This window comes from Pyxicephalus adspersus, chromosome 10 (genome assembly GCF_032062135.1).
Source record: "Pyxicephalus adspersus chromosome 10, UCB_Pads_2.0, whole genome shotgun sequence".
NCBI lineage: Eukaryota > Metazoa > Chordata > Amphibia > Anura > Pyxicephalidae > Pyxicephalus > Pyxicephalus adspersus.
The window spans coordinates 26,573,030-26,589,476 of NC_092867.1; the positions used below are offsets into that span (position 1 = coordinate 26,573,030).

Genomic DNA, 16,447 nt, shown 5'->3' on the forward strand with positions numbered 1-16,447 from the left:
TAACTGGACCTTAGGAATAAGTCGGTGCTTTGATGACTCATTGAGTTCTGTACACAGTGAGCTTCTTTCAGCATAAGTAAAAGTGCCACATGTGAGAAAAAGCCTACAAGCTACTTTAACACTTTACCACAAATCAACACAAATAATTAGGTTGCTTAGAATAGTGCATCCTGTCGCCATTACTTCTCTAGGTAAACTATGCAACAAGCCATCAAAATGATCAAATAAAACAAAATTATCTTTAGATTGGGCCACTTCCTTCTATTGCTGATGGAAGTGCTGCTGGTTAGCTTTTTAGGAGTAGACAGAGGACAACTAACTGGTCTACAGCTATGCTGCAAATTGTGATGCACAGTGCGTTTCTCAATCAGCATTGCTTCTTCTAATCGGACAAGATGTGCCTTCCTCAGCCAAACAAACAAGGGCATGGTGGCCATGACACTGGTGCAGGTTTACAAGTTGTTCTTCCATGTGCAAGTTTTGTTAGGTTGCTACTGCTGCATATCTGGAACACGTCACAAAACCTACAGCTTTGGAGATACTCTAATCAAAATATCTAGCCATAACAATTTGGCTTTTGTGAAAGTCATTCAGGTCCTAATACTTGCACATTTTTTTTCTGCTTACAACTCTTCAAGATCGGATATCACTGAATAGAACAAACTAATTCACATCTATGTAGTCAGTAGTTGCTATTTATTAGCCACCAACTTAAATAAAACCCAGCATTCTATGCCAGGAAGAGCATTACTGGAGGAACATAAGGAGAAAAGGACGTTTTACGGTTGCTACAAATAAGCAAATCTGTTGCCAAATTTTAGACGTGTGCATGTGTGTGTACACTATTCTGTACAATTATGTGCTGTAGGGTCACTTTGCATGCGTATTGGAGCAAAAGGCAAGGGTCAGCTGTGAAGGAAGCCAGTGATTTCAAGTATTAAAGAATCCAATTTATAGGAAAGGATGGTATGCACACGGTGACAAGTAGTAACAGCCAACAGAAGCACACCATCCAACATGTTACCGCTCATGTTTATAGCCACATAGTAAACTCCCTCCACAAGCTGGCTTTGTCCATTGCTGCAATACAAACACATAGTGACATTATAGCATATAATCATGTTACCAACAGGTTCAGATCTAGTTGGTAATGATTGGAAGTAATGATCTATTTATTGTACTGTTATTTTTACTGAAGATTAACATTAATAAACTACTAATGTGTAGCAGCCCCTATGCAGCCACTACATCTAAGGACTAATAAGCTGTAATATAATATACTTCTTATGAAATTATTTACATACACTCTGTCTCCTGTGTCAGATAACGTTTTGTTAAATCACCACTGTGCACAAATATGTATAGAAGATACAACAGAAAAAGGCCACCAATGGTCAAGGGTTTACAAAGAAAAAGGAAAAAAAAAAAAAAGACACAGGACCCAAACTCTATGCTAATGACAAAACAATAATATATTTATATACAAAATAATGAATATTTAAGCTTTTTGTCATTTTGTTCTGGTGGTATTGGGTTCTATGTATTTTCACATTTGTATGTCTACATGATTTTGGCAACAAGGTAAACAAAAAACACAACTTTGCAGTAAATTGTTCTATGTAAAGCCTATTTTTTTTTTTATACAGCTTAGCAGTTATATTTGTTGACTTCTCTCACAAGGGTGACTGCAGGCTATTTAAATGTAGTAATGAGACATAGGATAAAAAGGGGTGAAGTGTTAATGGGCTAACAATCTACAATGATGTCAACAACATCCACTGCGCTGCACACGTTGCTTGAACTAATATGCAGCTTGGATGAAAGTTGAGGAGGTCGCAATACAGGAAGTTCTTCAGCTCAGAATAAGGGAGATTTTCCTTCCAGACCCTGGCGGCCCGCAGGAAGATTATTCATCCCTTTTCCAGCCTCAAATAACACACTATAGTCAAAATGATTCACTCAACGACTCTTCCTTTAGAAAGCCCCAGTCTGCCTGCCAAGCTGCACTCTTCAATTCTATCTACCATGCAGAAGCCTGCCTGCTCTTTTGATTTCCACTAGAACAGCTTTCTTACCAAGTCCCCTTTTCTTACCCATCTGTGCTGAGCAGAGTTTTGAAACTGTGTCTACATTCTTTCCGTAAGCGAGCTCCAAGGACCTAACTAGAAAGCAGATGTTCCATGTTTTGTGAATGATGTTACTTAGACATTTGCAGAGTTTCAGCCCTAATCACGTAAATGAACAAACACACCATAAATATGGATCATTCACACATCACTGATAATGGATTCTTCATGATAGACACTATACACTGCATTTAATGTTAGGGGAACAGATAAAACTCAAAACTTTCTTTTTCATTGTGGATAGAATGGGGGAAGAGCTGAAATGCTGTCTGGGTATCGGCTGAGAACATTTCCACTCACTGCCAGTTTTCTTTGATGTCTAACAAATAGACATTAAAAAGACGTAACGTCTCCTTAAGAAGGATAAATCATCAATAAAACTTTGCAGCTATTCTAAAACGCTACCCAAAAAACAAGTTTGAAGCCTGCTGCTGTAACTATATGTAAACATTCTTCTAAGAATACCAGATGGACAATCTGATGATGGTTCATATCTTCTTCACAACCAAACTACAAGTCATCCTCAAATCTGCACCATGATCCAAAAACTCCTGGCAGTATATGGAATAAAGTTTGGGATTTTTACTTTTGTTAGGTTTAATCAAGGTGCCCAAACGTTTACTACCAACTGGTGTGTAATAGAATTATAAGAGGAGAGGTAGAGAGCTAATGATTGTGGGAAATGTTTCCCAACCCCACACATACAAAAATTCTAGACCAGTAACGTCATTAAGGACACCACAATCCCTAATAGTATTCTGGTATATAGATGAATCATATTTTAGAGGATCTTACAAAACATTAATGACAACAAAAACTGTAAAGGGTTGTGCTAAGGATCCTTAACAGCGAGACCACCAATATATTGCTTTGCTTAACAGATAGTTATTCTTGCATATATAACCGGACTCACACAGAATTATATGTGGAGACCAGTCCATATTACTGTAGCTGTCAGTGAAATCTATAAATATATGTGGTAGAATCAGGAAACAGCTAAGGTATGCATGCTGGAGGGACAGGAGCAGAAGGTTATAACACAGGGGTTGGATAAACACTGCTCAGCATTTAGGTAAGCCTGAACTATTCCTTTCATAACTAGGAGACACATGGAGTTATTGTTGGGTGGCCTCTAAACTGGACTTTAAACACACATTTAACAATTATCCTTTATCATGTATGTACTTGAACCTGGGAAAGTCTGATTTTACTTTTAATATGTTGTACACGATCAACAGATCACAAGGTGTTGAAGTACTTTGGAATTAAAACATTCCTTACGAAACCGTAATCCTGTAAAAACACAAAGCGATGTTCTTTTGGCACTGGGCTAAAGGTCTCTGGCTGACTGGAATCCTCGGGATCCTAGGGGAGATCGGCCCGAAACTTCCTTGCAGGGTAAACAAACCACAGTCCCTATGTCTTTCAAATAACCGTTTGAAAAAGCCACAAGTAGATGGTGCAGTTCAACTTCAGGTTCTACACTCTGCAGTTAATACAGGACTCAGGAAAGAACATAGTGTCAGCTAAACTCTATATATGACTATATATCCCATGTGGAATAGAACTATGAGGTATCTGAAAGAAGTCGCAACTTTGCCACCAGAAACAAGATTCTGGTTTTCTTTTGTAAACCTGTATTGGATTAGAAGAATTTTATTGGCTGTAATGAGCAGCACAACTTTTTAGCTTTTATTATACAAGGGGTGCAAAAACTTTAGTATGAGGTACACTATATGCATTAGACGGAAGAAACCTCCAGATGGATGGGACTGCCCTGCGGGATTGAAGGTAAGTGTATTTTTTGGGTTTAGTTCCTCTTTAATGGATACCAATGATCTTTTTGGCAATCTGTAAGGATGACATTGACCACCATGCTAATATACTGTGTGTACGGATGTAGTAATTATAGCACGGGTTCCCTGAGGCCCAAAAGGTATTTCAGGGTCCCACCATGTTAAAAGATAAAGAAACACTGCCTTAGGGCTCTCAGAGGATGTTGGTCGTCTACAGATTTCTACAAACACTTCACAATGAGACAATTAGCTGAATCACCTAGGTGCACCACCCAGTGCTGGCTGATCTAATTAAAGGACCCGCACCATGTAATGTTCTATGGATACCTAAAGCACCCTGCAAATATTCAGCCCTGGCCTCCGCTGCAGAAAATAAAGGAAAAAAAACTTTGGCCAAGTCAGCCTAGGAATGTTACAAACTGATCTGCATTCATTATAATAAATCACCCTGTGAGCACGGGATGGGTTGTTATACAAAGTAAAACGGTTTGTAAAAGTTTGGTTTTATCATTATTCCAACTTTCCTTTTTGTTTTATAAACAAACTTGCAGCTCCATTAAATCACTGCACATGGCATGGCGTTACATCCAGGGTTTGCACCACTTTCACCACTTTCTTTAACTCATGGGACAGTGGAATTTTTGTTCACAGCAAGACCCAGAAACTTTGTTCTCTAATATTTCACATTAGAATGCATTGTGTGCCATTTGCATCCATGCAATGTAATCTGAGCCAATTGGAAGCAACAAGTCCTGGTTTGTGATATGGCGATGGGCCTGGGCATGCTGTGTACTGGCCAGCGCATGGCAATCTCAGATTTTTGTTTTTTGGTGCTTGTAATAAATTAAACAAATCCAGAAAGCGATGACTGCAAAATTCTACAGAAATCCTTGTCAGATTTGGGGTGGGGGTGTTACCATGGTAACCCTGTGATGGGGTTGCTATGGGCAGTGTGCAGGGATTGATGCTCCCCGGGAATGATGGCGGGGATACATCTGGGGAGAGTTAGCAGACATAGCGGATGGTGGAGGATGGGGAGCGGGGTGAGGAGGGGATGGGGAGCGGGGTGAGTCACGGAGGGGATGCGGGATGAAGCTTTGTCCTGCCATGGACTGGGGAAAAGTTCCCCTTACCTTGCAGCATGGTCTCCAGCTTCTTCCTATCCACCCGGAATCTCTCCTCACCCCACTCCGGGTCATGGGGGGCTGCTGGGCCGGGAGAGTCGTCCTCAGAGCCGGGTAAAGGGGAGTCGGTGCTCCGCTCGCTGTTGGAGCCCTGGTCAGACTGGTGCATGTATCCGCTCATTGTGTCTCCCTGGGATGCCATGGGGTCCGAGCTGAGCTGCTCATATAACGGGGAGAGCGCCCGGGAACCGCTAGCTGGGACGGCACGACTGACATACAGCGGGGAAATGCTGAGCGCAATGTGAGCTCCCTCTGTGGCTGCAGCCTGACACAGCCCGCACTACTACAGCGCCGCCACTGGACACTGTGACGTCATCACACCCTGCCACCCACCGCACTGCTCAGACCTGGGGGGGGGACTCTGCTGCATATTAGTGCTCAGACCTAGGGGGGGACTCTGCTGTGTGTCAGTGCTCAGACCTGGGGGGGACTCTGCAGTGTGTCAGTGCTCAGACCTGGGGGGGACTCTGCTGCATGTCAGTGCTTAGGAGGGACTCCGCCTGTACAGAATATGTAACATTCAGTACATTTCCTGTCCCTGGAAGTTATTGGAAATCTCCCAAAGTGAGTTATTACTAGTCATCCCTGGAATCAACATTCCCATTGGAAGATTGCTGCCAGGGAGCCCCTGCAGAGCCTAGCAATGACTATACCATTCCATGATCCCCTGTCTGTGTCTGTGGCACCCTAACTGCCCCCTCTAATTCACTGATGCCACATTTAGACTGAGCAACATGTAATAAAATGCCCCTTTCCTGCCCATCAGTGCAGATTACTTGTAAGAGATTCAGCTTGTGATGAGATTTTTGCATTGCCTCCACCTGTCCCCCTTACCCCGGGTACCCCATGTCACCTCTGCCATCTTCACCTACATATGGAAGCCATGTACAATCAGTACAGAAAATAAGGCAAAGCCACCTACAACCCAAATATACTTTTTAACCCTATTGGTCAATTTTATCCCCATTTTACACCCTGATCTCAGCAGATATTAATGCCAGTAACAACACCCAACAATCTGGTGCTCTCCATGGTGGTGATGCCCATTTCCTTCCTCCTTTGCCCGGTTCCTGGTAGTCTGGTCTGCTCAGCCTGGTTCCCCTTCAATATATTCTTGGCTCAGATGACTGAACTCTGGCTGCTGAGGTTATGTACAGGTTGGGCAGCCAAGAATGGTGTGGGGCATCCGGGCATGGTGCAAAACTACCATGATAACTGCCACAGACACGGTGCTGCGCGCCCAGCATGGAGTAATGAAGCAGAGCAGCACTCAGGGAAAAGTAAGGGTTATCTTTACAGACAACTTGGATAGCCCAAATTTGCCCATGCATACTGACTGATGTGATCACAAAGTCCCAGTGATAAAGTCCCTGAGGCTAGAACAAGAATAAAGAAATTTATAGAATATAGACTTTATTAATTATGTCATAAGGTGTGGGGGGATAATGATAGAAGCACGGAACAAAAATATAATAAAATAAGATATATTACACCTCCCTCCAAACTCCAACCTTTAATCCCTAAATCATCAATAGTTTTCACCCACCCACATTTGTGTTGCCATACAAATGCTGTAATAATATAATATGTAATAAACAATATATAATAACAACAATAATGATGCCAAAATACAATATGTCAATGAAATAGAATTTAAAACATGTTCCCACTGAATACAACTGATCTGCAGATTGGGGACTCCAGAGAGAAAGAGGAGCTTTCCTGTGCAGTAAGCAATGACATAAAATGATATCAATAATTTCATCTTCCAGTCTATATGCAAAGAACTCATTGTGGGTACCAATAGGGCTACCATGTGGGGAGGTCATGCCAACTTGACCAACCAATGTTTACCAAATACAAGTTTAAAGATTCATTTGTAAGCATAATATTGTATAGTGGGGTCAGATATTTTTTTGGTACGTAATACCATGTGTAAGCAGGCTGACATTTCCCTAGTGTACCAATTACATTTTTTCAAAGAATATTTAGGAAATGGAGTTTGTTCTAGGTGGCAAATCTATCCTAAATCTCTGTTCTTGGAGCTTTTGTTTGAAGAAAAATAAAGGCATGTATGAATCATTCCCATATCCTACATCTGCTTTCCAGATATCAGAGATCTTCCAAGGATGCTGGGAAACCTCTGCCCATGACGACTTGCATGTATTACCGAGGTGTCTGCTCCATTCATCCACTGCTAGTTATTTTCTCTCCAAATACAATAAGTCAGCACATATAATTCACTCTTTATATACAGTCTGGAAGATCCTTCTTTGCCTGGTACTACATTAAACAAAATGTAAATGAAAAATAGATTTTAGATGCCATTGGTATGCAACTTGTAAAACAGATTCCATGTTGCAACATAAAAGATCTAATTTATGCCCAAGATGAAGGAACGTAAATTAAAGAACCATCTAAATCTTTTAGGTAATGAGTTAATCCAGATGGTATTAAAAATTACAAAATTTTCCATTACACTCACAACTGTTTATATGGAACCTGAAATTTTATGGAGGATGGACCTAACAACAATATTTATTGGACTGGATATTATCAGTCTCTGTTGTTATTATTAAAATGTGGTATTTATAGAGCAACAACATATAATGTAGTGTTGTACAATAAATAGGGATTGCAAATGACAAACAAATATAAACAACACAAAGGATACAAAAAACAAAAAAAAACACAGAAGAAGAGGACCCTGCCCAAAAGAACTTACAATCTATGGGATGTCTGTTAAAATTATCACATCAAACTACAACAATAAATGGGATATACAGTATTGTTTTTGGAGATGGGAGGTTTAATCAGTGGTTCTTGAAAAAGCGATTTTATTTGTAATTTGATGCATAAAAAATGTGTCCCTCCAGGCAATGGAACTCCAGTTATGTGTAGAACTCCAGATAATATTTGTGTTTTACATTTGGTTAGAGCAGTGTGGGGTTATGGACATTATGAGTTTTTTTACCACTGTCTGCATCCTTGTTTGGAGGTTGTTTTTATTACTGTAATTTATGTTATTTTATTATAATGCTTTAAATTTGTAATTTACAATCTAACATGTTATTATTAAAATGTGGTATTTATAGAGCAACAACATATAATGTAGTGTTGTACAATAAATAGGGATTGCAAATGACAAACAAATATAAACAACACAAAGGATACAAAAAACAAAAAAAAACACAGAAGAAGAGGACCCTGCCCAAAAGAACTTACAATCTAAGGGATGTCTGTTAAAATTATCACATCAAACTACAACAATAAATGGGATATACAGTATTGTTTTTGGAGATGGGAGGATTAATCAGTGGTTCTTGAAAAAGCGATTTTATTTGTAATTTGATGCATAAAAAATGTGTCCCTCCAGGCAATGGAACTCCAGTTATGTGTAGAACTCCAGATAATATTTGTGTTTTACATTTGGTTAGAGCAGTGTGGGGTTATGGACATTATGAGTTTTTTACCACTGTCTGCATCCTTGTTTGGAGGTTGTTTTTATTACTGTAATTTATGTTATTTTATTATAATGCTTTAAATTTGTAATTTACAATCTAACAATGTATCCAATTCTTCCCCATCACTTCAACACTGAAAATGACACTAAGGTAACCCCCTAACTTCTGGGTATACATTTTTCATGATATGTGTACATGCCCAGATCAAGCAGACCTTTTGGTAGATATTGACTCTGCTTGGCTGGTGGAGCATTAGCACAGGACTGTAGACAGCGGTTTGTGTAGGAGGAATGGTCCTCCTCCCTGCTGGGAGATAGGAGCATGGAGATCTGCTCGGCTTGTTGGAGTGGGGAGATTTATTGTAAGGGGCCTCTTTGCAGAAGTGAGAAAAATAATATTTTTTTCTGCATTTATAAAATTATCTCATCCCCAAAAAAATATACTTTCCCATGCTTTCCAGGAGTTTTTGGTGTTATATCATTGGAAATGTATTATATTTTTATTTCAAATTAATATGCATGTGAAGAGTCCCAGCTGGACATATTTTTTTAACAGAAAAAAGTGGAGAAGAAATTATTCTCTGTGTGTGGCAAATGAAGTTTCTGCAGGGTATTTTTATAAATAGGCTTCTAAGAATATTTAAGACCCATCACCTGGCAAAAAGTAAACAGAAAAGGATAAATAGTATATTAGGATAACGTTCAGGAGTGCCCATACACTGCCAAAATGCCTCATCAGGCAGGGCTGGGACAGTGTGGTACACTGACTGCCAGTTGTGGAAAACTTGATCCTTTGGACACGTTCTGGTCTATGGTGGGACCAAGCGACTCCACATGGCTTCTGATGAACTGAGATTGGCGGATTTGACATCAGGTACTGATCACTGGTGTCACCATACATTCGCTATTTGGCTGCCACAGGTACATGCTGCATGTAGCCTGTCCCCCCAGAAAACTGTTCACTGGTATGCAGAAGCAGTAACCACACTGCAATCTCCAATCTGATCATAGATACACTTTTTGCTCAGTGTTTCCTACAATGTATGTAATTTTGATAGAAAAAGATGCTCCAAGGCAGCGTTGCCACCTTTGACCTCACGGACCACTAAATTCATAAATTTAAATCCCACTGACCATTAATATGATTTATTTGTAAAGATAAATATATTTGTAAAATAATGATCTCCCTAATGGTGTCTGATGCGGACTGTGGAGGCTCTGATTCATTGATCAGTTCACGGTTAAGTGACGTATTACTATTGTTACTAATATGATTAGTTGCATTACCTTTGGTATTATAAAGAAATGCAAAATGTTTGTTTGCTTTTTCTCACTCATTTTGGGTTTATTTCATTTGAATCTAAGACCAAACAAGAAATGATAGTTATCAAAGTCAAACTATTTGATGCCATTAAATATATCAGTTAAAGAAATTACACAGCTAAGGTCATACTTACCTAAAAGAGCATCTGAGAAATAAACAAAAAATAAAAAACAATCGGATGACAATCGGTATTTGCGGAGCGGCGTGACTGTTGTAATGGTGGAAACAATGCTGAAGCGTACGGTTGCCAGCAATGGTTGCCTCATACAACTTAAGACGACACTGACGTCACGCTGCATCTCCCTTGTTTGTCTCTCTCTAGTACAGTTTGTGAATTTAGTGCAATATAAAGGTGAAAATTGTCATTCAGAATATAAGAATTTATTAGAATATTATTTTTGTTTTTTTTTATTAATAAAAAATGCAAAGTCCACATTTTTCTGTGAACCACCAAAATTTTAGCGCGGATCACTTGTTGGCACAAGGTGTCTTATTCACCCATGCCACATTATTCTGCCTATCTCAATCAAATATAACCTGACTCAATCTAATTTATTTCATTTTTCACACAAGAGAAAGTGAAATATATTCCCAGATAAAATCTGCCAAATTGATGTATACAGTAACAATCAGGCACAGATTAATTTACTGAAGTTTTCCATCTTGACACTAAATGTGACAGGTGAATACTATTCAGTGATACTGAGAATAAACTCAGTATTTGCACAGTTGTTATTCACATACCTGACACTTACCTTGTACAGCAAGGAGTGTCTTCAAATGCTAATTCTGTATGAACAGTGTAAGTGGTGCAGGTAAAGCACAAAGCAATGGTAATGATCATTAACACCTCCATGTGTGAGGGTAATACGCATGTTAAACAAACCATTACCTGGTTTCACTATACAGTATCACCCAGATTATCACAGGTCTGTCTCACTAATTAACCCTCCATTAGAGGTGAAACTGTTTGGGATCACACTAAGAATGATGTCAGTCAGGCAGGGCCAGGAATTTTCCAAACTCACTAAATTTGTAGCTGTAAACTTAATGCAGTTGTGTATAGCCAGATTTTAATTCTTAAAGTGTGTAAAAAGGATTACCATTAAATATGTCTGGTGTGTTTAGTAGATTAGTGCCTAATGGTATAGGGTGAGGGATTAAAAGTGGCTACATGGGCATTTAAGTGATAGAAAGATGGAAAAACTTTATTACTGAGCATAAACTAATACCAAGTCTAGGAAAACATGTCGTTTGTTTTTGAACCTGATGATATTGGCTGCTCCAGGAAAAAAAACAAAAATAAGTTGTGCATAGTATTGCTCTCTTGTTCAAACTGAAACAACCAATTATTTGCAGGAACAGTTTTAGGGCAGGGGAAATTGAACAATCACCACTAGGGTCCCTAAAATATAATGTTCACCCAATGGGGTGTTCAACCGACCTGGAACTTCCTATAACTGATCATCCTACTAACTGGACTTACTTACTTTTGATTGTATCTTTCATCAATGAAAAAAACTTGAACACTTTGTGCTACACTGAATAGTGGAGACCAGCAAAACTGATAAAGAAACAATGGAGAAAATCATACATAATGATCTCTTTATCCTAGCAAAATGATAAGGCTGACAATGCTGCAAGATTACTGCTGAAATTTCAGCATTGCTGTCATCCCCTCCATGCAGTACTAGGGCTGTCTACACATTGCTTATGTCTTTTGTATCTACTGGCATTGTCACCCTATCGGAAGGCCTGACACTGCTGGACCCGAAATAGATAGTTGCTTAGGGGCATACAAGTGTGTCCAGGTCAAGCTTCCTGGAAAATGTGACATCTAAAAAAAAAAGGATTGATAAAGGCATTTGAACTGTGATTTACCAATATGTATAAAATACATCAGTTTTGCAAGTTTTACATTGATATACATTTAATGAAGAGCCCTATTGTGTACTGTAATATTTATATCATTAAAATATTTGCAGGTAAACACCATAAAACAAAGGTAAAAGTTTATATTTCCAGAAGTTGTTATGTTGGCTATTATAATAATCAGAATATTCATATCATTTTACCAGTAACCAAAATACAGACTTGTCCTTCTAATGCAGGGGTCAGCCAACTTTTTTGGCTACTAGGCCATTTTAGGAGGTCAAGAAGGCACACAAGGCCGGAATCTTTCTCAAGTCCCTCGCTGGTGGTTCGGCCCCCCACCAGAAAAACCCCTGAAAAGAAATCCCTCCCCTCCGCAATGCATACGGAGGAGAGAGAATGTCCTCCTACCCTGGCAAGCGGAAATGTTAACGCCGGCCACGGTAAATAGGGAAGAAGACATAACAGAGAGGCTCAAGAGCTGCAGGCTGCCGAAACGGACCACTGGCTAGGCCGTATCTGGCCTAAAGGCCGGAGTTTGCCTACCTCTAATGGTTCCGAAAACATTCAAATGTGCTGCATTTCTACATATTTCTGCAATGTATTGAAAAAAATCTTTCCTCATTCTGTGATCAAAAGAGAATGTTTTTTATATATATTTGGTAATTATTGCTCTTTCTCTAACTCCTACAGTAAGATTTATATTGTTTTCATCATTTAAATGTGTATATGTAACAACTAGAAAAAAAAGTCTTTCTGAAACCAGTGTGCTTTATAGGTTTATGTAGAAAAGTGCTTACCAGTAATTATATTGAACCATTTGTTCTGGGTTAATAGACATGAACATTCCTAAACAGGGAAGATAAGGTTTTGCAAGTGGAGCATTGTTTTGTAAAGGTTCAGTAACTTCAGAAATTGGAATTATAGCTTTCACCTATGAGGAACTTGCAAAATAATCCTATAAAATGGTTACTAAACTGTTTACATTTATTCATTGAATTCAGTGGCATTGCATAAGGCATAATTTGACTTGTTTTGCAGTTTGGCTTTCCAGTGCATGTGAATATATAAATATATATATAGACATAAATATATATATATATCTTTGTATAATATTTATAGTTACATGAAGGTTTTATTTCATTTTGCAAGGACATTTTAACGAACTGGACAGATTTCTGTGGGCATGTATATGGCGAAGTGTGCCATGGTGTTACCGCACTAGTGGGCACAGAGAAAGGTATGTGTTCCCAATAGACATAATTTCTTCTGACACACATTTTAAAAAGTTCCGGCATCAGTCTTCTGTAACAGTCCTTGGCATTTTTTCACATGGCATCCCAAAACTACAAAGGAAATTGGCATTAGGATTACAAGCCTAAACAGGGAGCAGGTAGCAATGTAATGCCCACCATGTTTCACCACTCTGATTAATATCTGAATAGTAAATTATCTCCACTTAGGGCCACCACCCCAACATTTTGTATTAGTACTGTACAGGTAGGAAATACACCCCTGTGCCATAGCCCAATCCTTCCCTGTACCTTAGTTATGCACATGCTGTTTACCCTGAGCACATGTGCCCCAATTCCAGGAATCATGGGCAGAGATTCTACATAGCAGTATTCGTTAACATTCATGCAGAATATGGAATACATTCCATGAACACATCCCAGCCTGGTGTACTGCCAACTGTAATCAGAGCAGACATAAGTAATGTTTTAAACTCCATTAGAGCAAGCCAGCATTTGACAAGCAGTACATGCAGACTTCAGTATGAGGCACCCAGTTTGAATTTCTCATGTCCACATGCGATTGCTGAGATGGTTCATTGAGCAGAGTGGCTCAATTAGTCTGAATTCTTACCAAAATATTTGCTTTGCCACACACTCGGGTAAACTGTACCAGCAACACTAGACAGGCATCGGTGTATCTATATCACTCCCTTGGATGGGCCCACCGTGCTTGTGGGCGTTCTAGACAGGGAGTTGAGGAATTTAGTAAATAAGAGCATTTGGTACCACATTCTGTGTAGAGTAAAGTTGCTTTTCAGTTTTATTATCCGCCTAAACCTTTGAGAGGCTGGCTGACAAGGGTGATCATCTCTTTCAGAGCTGTCCAACTCTCGTTCTCAAGGGCCAGGCTCCACGCACATATTATAGTATTTCCCTGACAGACAGCAGTTCACTTTTCATGATTTACAAAAAATAAAGATTTGAATTTAAATGTCCTGGCATGTATGTAGTATTTATATGGTTCATTTTAATTAAATCAAAAACTGAACAATACAGTGAAATGATATTGTATGAGTGACAGACAGTTTATATAATTAGACCCCAACTATTCCATTCTATTTTATATAATTATTATACTTGCCATGATTTACAGGTCACTATACCAGAACCTCATGACAATGTCTGAATTATCATTCACATCAGAAAAAAGATAATATGTCCCTATGTTCAATATGGGTTTTTATCCCATGGACACTTTTCAACATCAGACACACACTGTTAGATTGGTAAACTTTAAATCTAAATCTATTGTTCTTTTCCAAAAAAAAGAGTTTAGTAAACTTTCTTGTTCTTGTTTCCTGGGCACTCATATACATGTGTTCTTTGACTTACAGCAAACATCAGGTATTGTCACTGCTATTCTGATATGGTATATTATGGGGGCTGTGGGAATGTCTGAAAGTGTATGTTTGGGCAAAATTAAATATATAATTTTTTTTATATAATATACATACATTTCTTCATGTTCTGTCTTTTTAAAAATGTTGCAAGTACAGGACCATTGCTATATACCCAGATCACATATCGAAATATCTTCATTTGCATTGCCATTTATAAAACTAAAATTTCAAGTAGTATTATAAGTTCTCCCCAGTTCACCTCATGATATGGGGATGAATAGATGAAGCAGTGTTTTGTAGTGCAAATCAGGAGTAAGTAGTCTAGGACAACAAACCTCGTACTCGATAAATACATTAAATGTGTGTTATCACCCTAACACAAGAAGTGTGTTACTGGCAGGATTACCAGCTACAAAAAGCCTAAAAAACAAATGCAGTACTAAAATATATTAAAGGTTGGTTTTTGGATTTTGGTACACTTGAACATGATACGCTTTGTGTTTTGTGTGTGCCAACAACCAACACATTACCTGGGTGCAGTATGAAGTATTTTAAAAAAACATACAAATTTATTGGTTTTGTTACAATGTATCAGTTACACTATAAAATATGCAAACATAAAAATAGATCTTTAGGGTTGAATAAAGAACAATAAAGATAAATGGTCAGCTTCAAAACTCTTTGGTCCTCCGTATGCAATCACTTGTATGTCTTCTTTATTAGATTTCAGTACACAGCAATCTAAAGTGTTGTTGCATTCTGAAAACCGTCATTACACTTTGCGTTGCCCACAGATTGTTAGCAACAAAGAGAAAGGCTTTCTTTGCCAGGCTTAAACACAGTTCTTGTCATAGTTTTGTTTGATTTTTCTTTTTACGAATGAATTTTCCAGCAATCCATTTATTTGCGGTCATGAGAGCACCCTAAAGGACAAACAACAGTTTTTAGTGCAGTACTTGGTGGAATGTTGGCCCATTGTTACTTTACCCCTATATAAGTGAAGCAATAGCTGCTCCTTTCAGGGTTTAATGAAAGCAATAAAATCCCTCTCCTTGTTAGAAGGTAATTAGTCACCATGGTTGGCTGGAGGGTCTTGTTATTTGTTTCTAACAGCATTCATTAGGCAGGGTATGCTGCTCCGATTTGTGAGCCCTCACATCCAAACCCTTCCCTTCTTATATGAAATATTTCTTCATTTTCCAAAAATAAATTATTTTCATGTGTAAAACTGTAGCTCGAAACATTTTTAAAAAAATCCTTAATTTAGTTCATACATTTGCTCTGTGTGGTTTTACCAAGATCCTTCCTTTAGTTTAAGCTGAACCTTTAGTCCTGTACAGTTGTACGGGCTTTCCTCTTGCACTAAAAATGTCTTATTCTTGTCCATTAGAATCTGCAACAAAGTAAATAGAGCCCTGATTTTCTGGAGGATGTTCAATATAACTTTTGTCCCCAGCCTTACTGCCTAACAATTATGGGGGCAGCACGGTGGCTCGGGGGTTAGCACTCTGGCCTTTGCAGCGCTAGGTTCCAGGTTCAATTCCCAGCCAGGATATTATCTGCATGGAGTTTGCAGGTTCTCTCCGTGTCTGCGTGGGTTTCCTCCCACATCCCAAAAACATGCAGTGAGGTTAATTGGCTCCTCCTTAAAAAAATTGACCTTAGACTACATTAATGACATATGACTATGGTAGGGACATTAGATTGTGAGCTCCTTTGACGGACAGCTAGTGACATGACTATGGACTTTGTACAGCACTGTGTAATATGATGGCGCTATATGAATACTGGATAATAATAATTACATTTCAGTTCTGTCAATCATGTTAGCATCCAATGTGGGTTTTACATAGGGAAGCCTGTATGTAATTGCACTTTGCACTTCTCCAGAATGACCTCTACTCTTAACAGTATGTTAATATTTGCAATACCCCATCCAAAGCTAGCACTGTCCATATATCAGGAACAAGGGCTCTTGAGATCAGTACTGTGATGTTTTAAGGAAACACTGTACAGCACTCCTCCCACCAGCCATGATCTCCCTGCA

The 16,447-nt window shown here is 38.8% G+C and overlaps 1 protein-coding gene across 1 annotated transcript in view; it reads right to left on the bottom strand.

Annotated features, from left to right (window-relative positions):
- BICC1 (BicC family RNA binding protein 1) overlaps window positions 1-5,357 on the bottom strand; it is a 100,214-nt gene extending 94,857 nt beyond the window's left edge. Inside the window, exon 1 of the mRNA XM_072424893.1 lies at window positions 5,056-5,357. Within this exon, the coding sequence (XP_072280994.1) occupies window positions 5,056-5,248 (193 nt within the window). The 5' untranslated portion in view covers window positions 5,249-5,357. The remainder of the gene's footprint in view (window positions 1-5,055) is intronic.
- Between the last annotated feature and the right edge of the window lie 11,090 nt (window positions 5,358-16,447).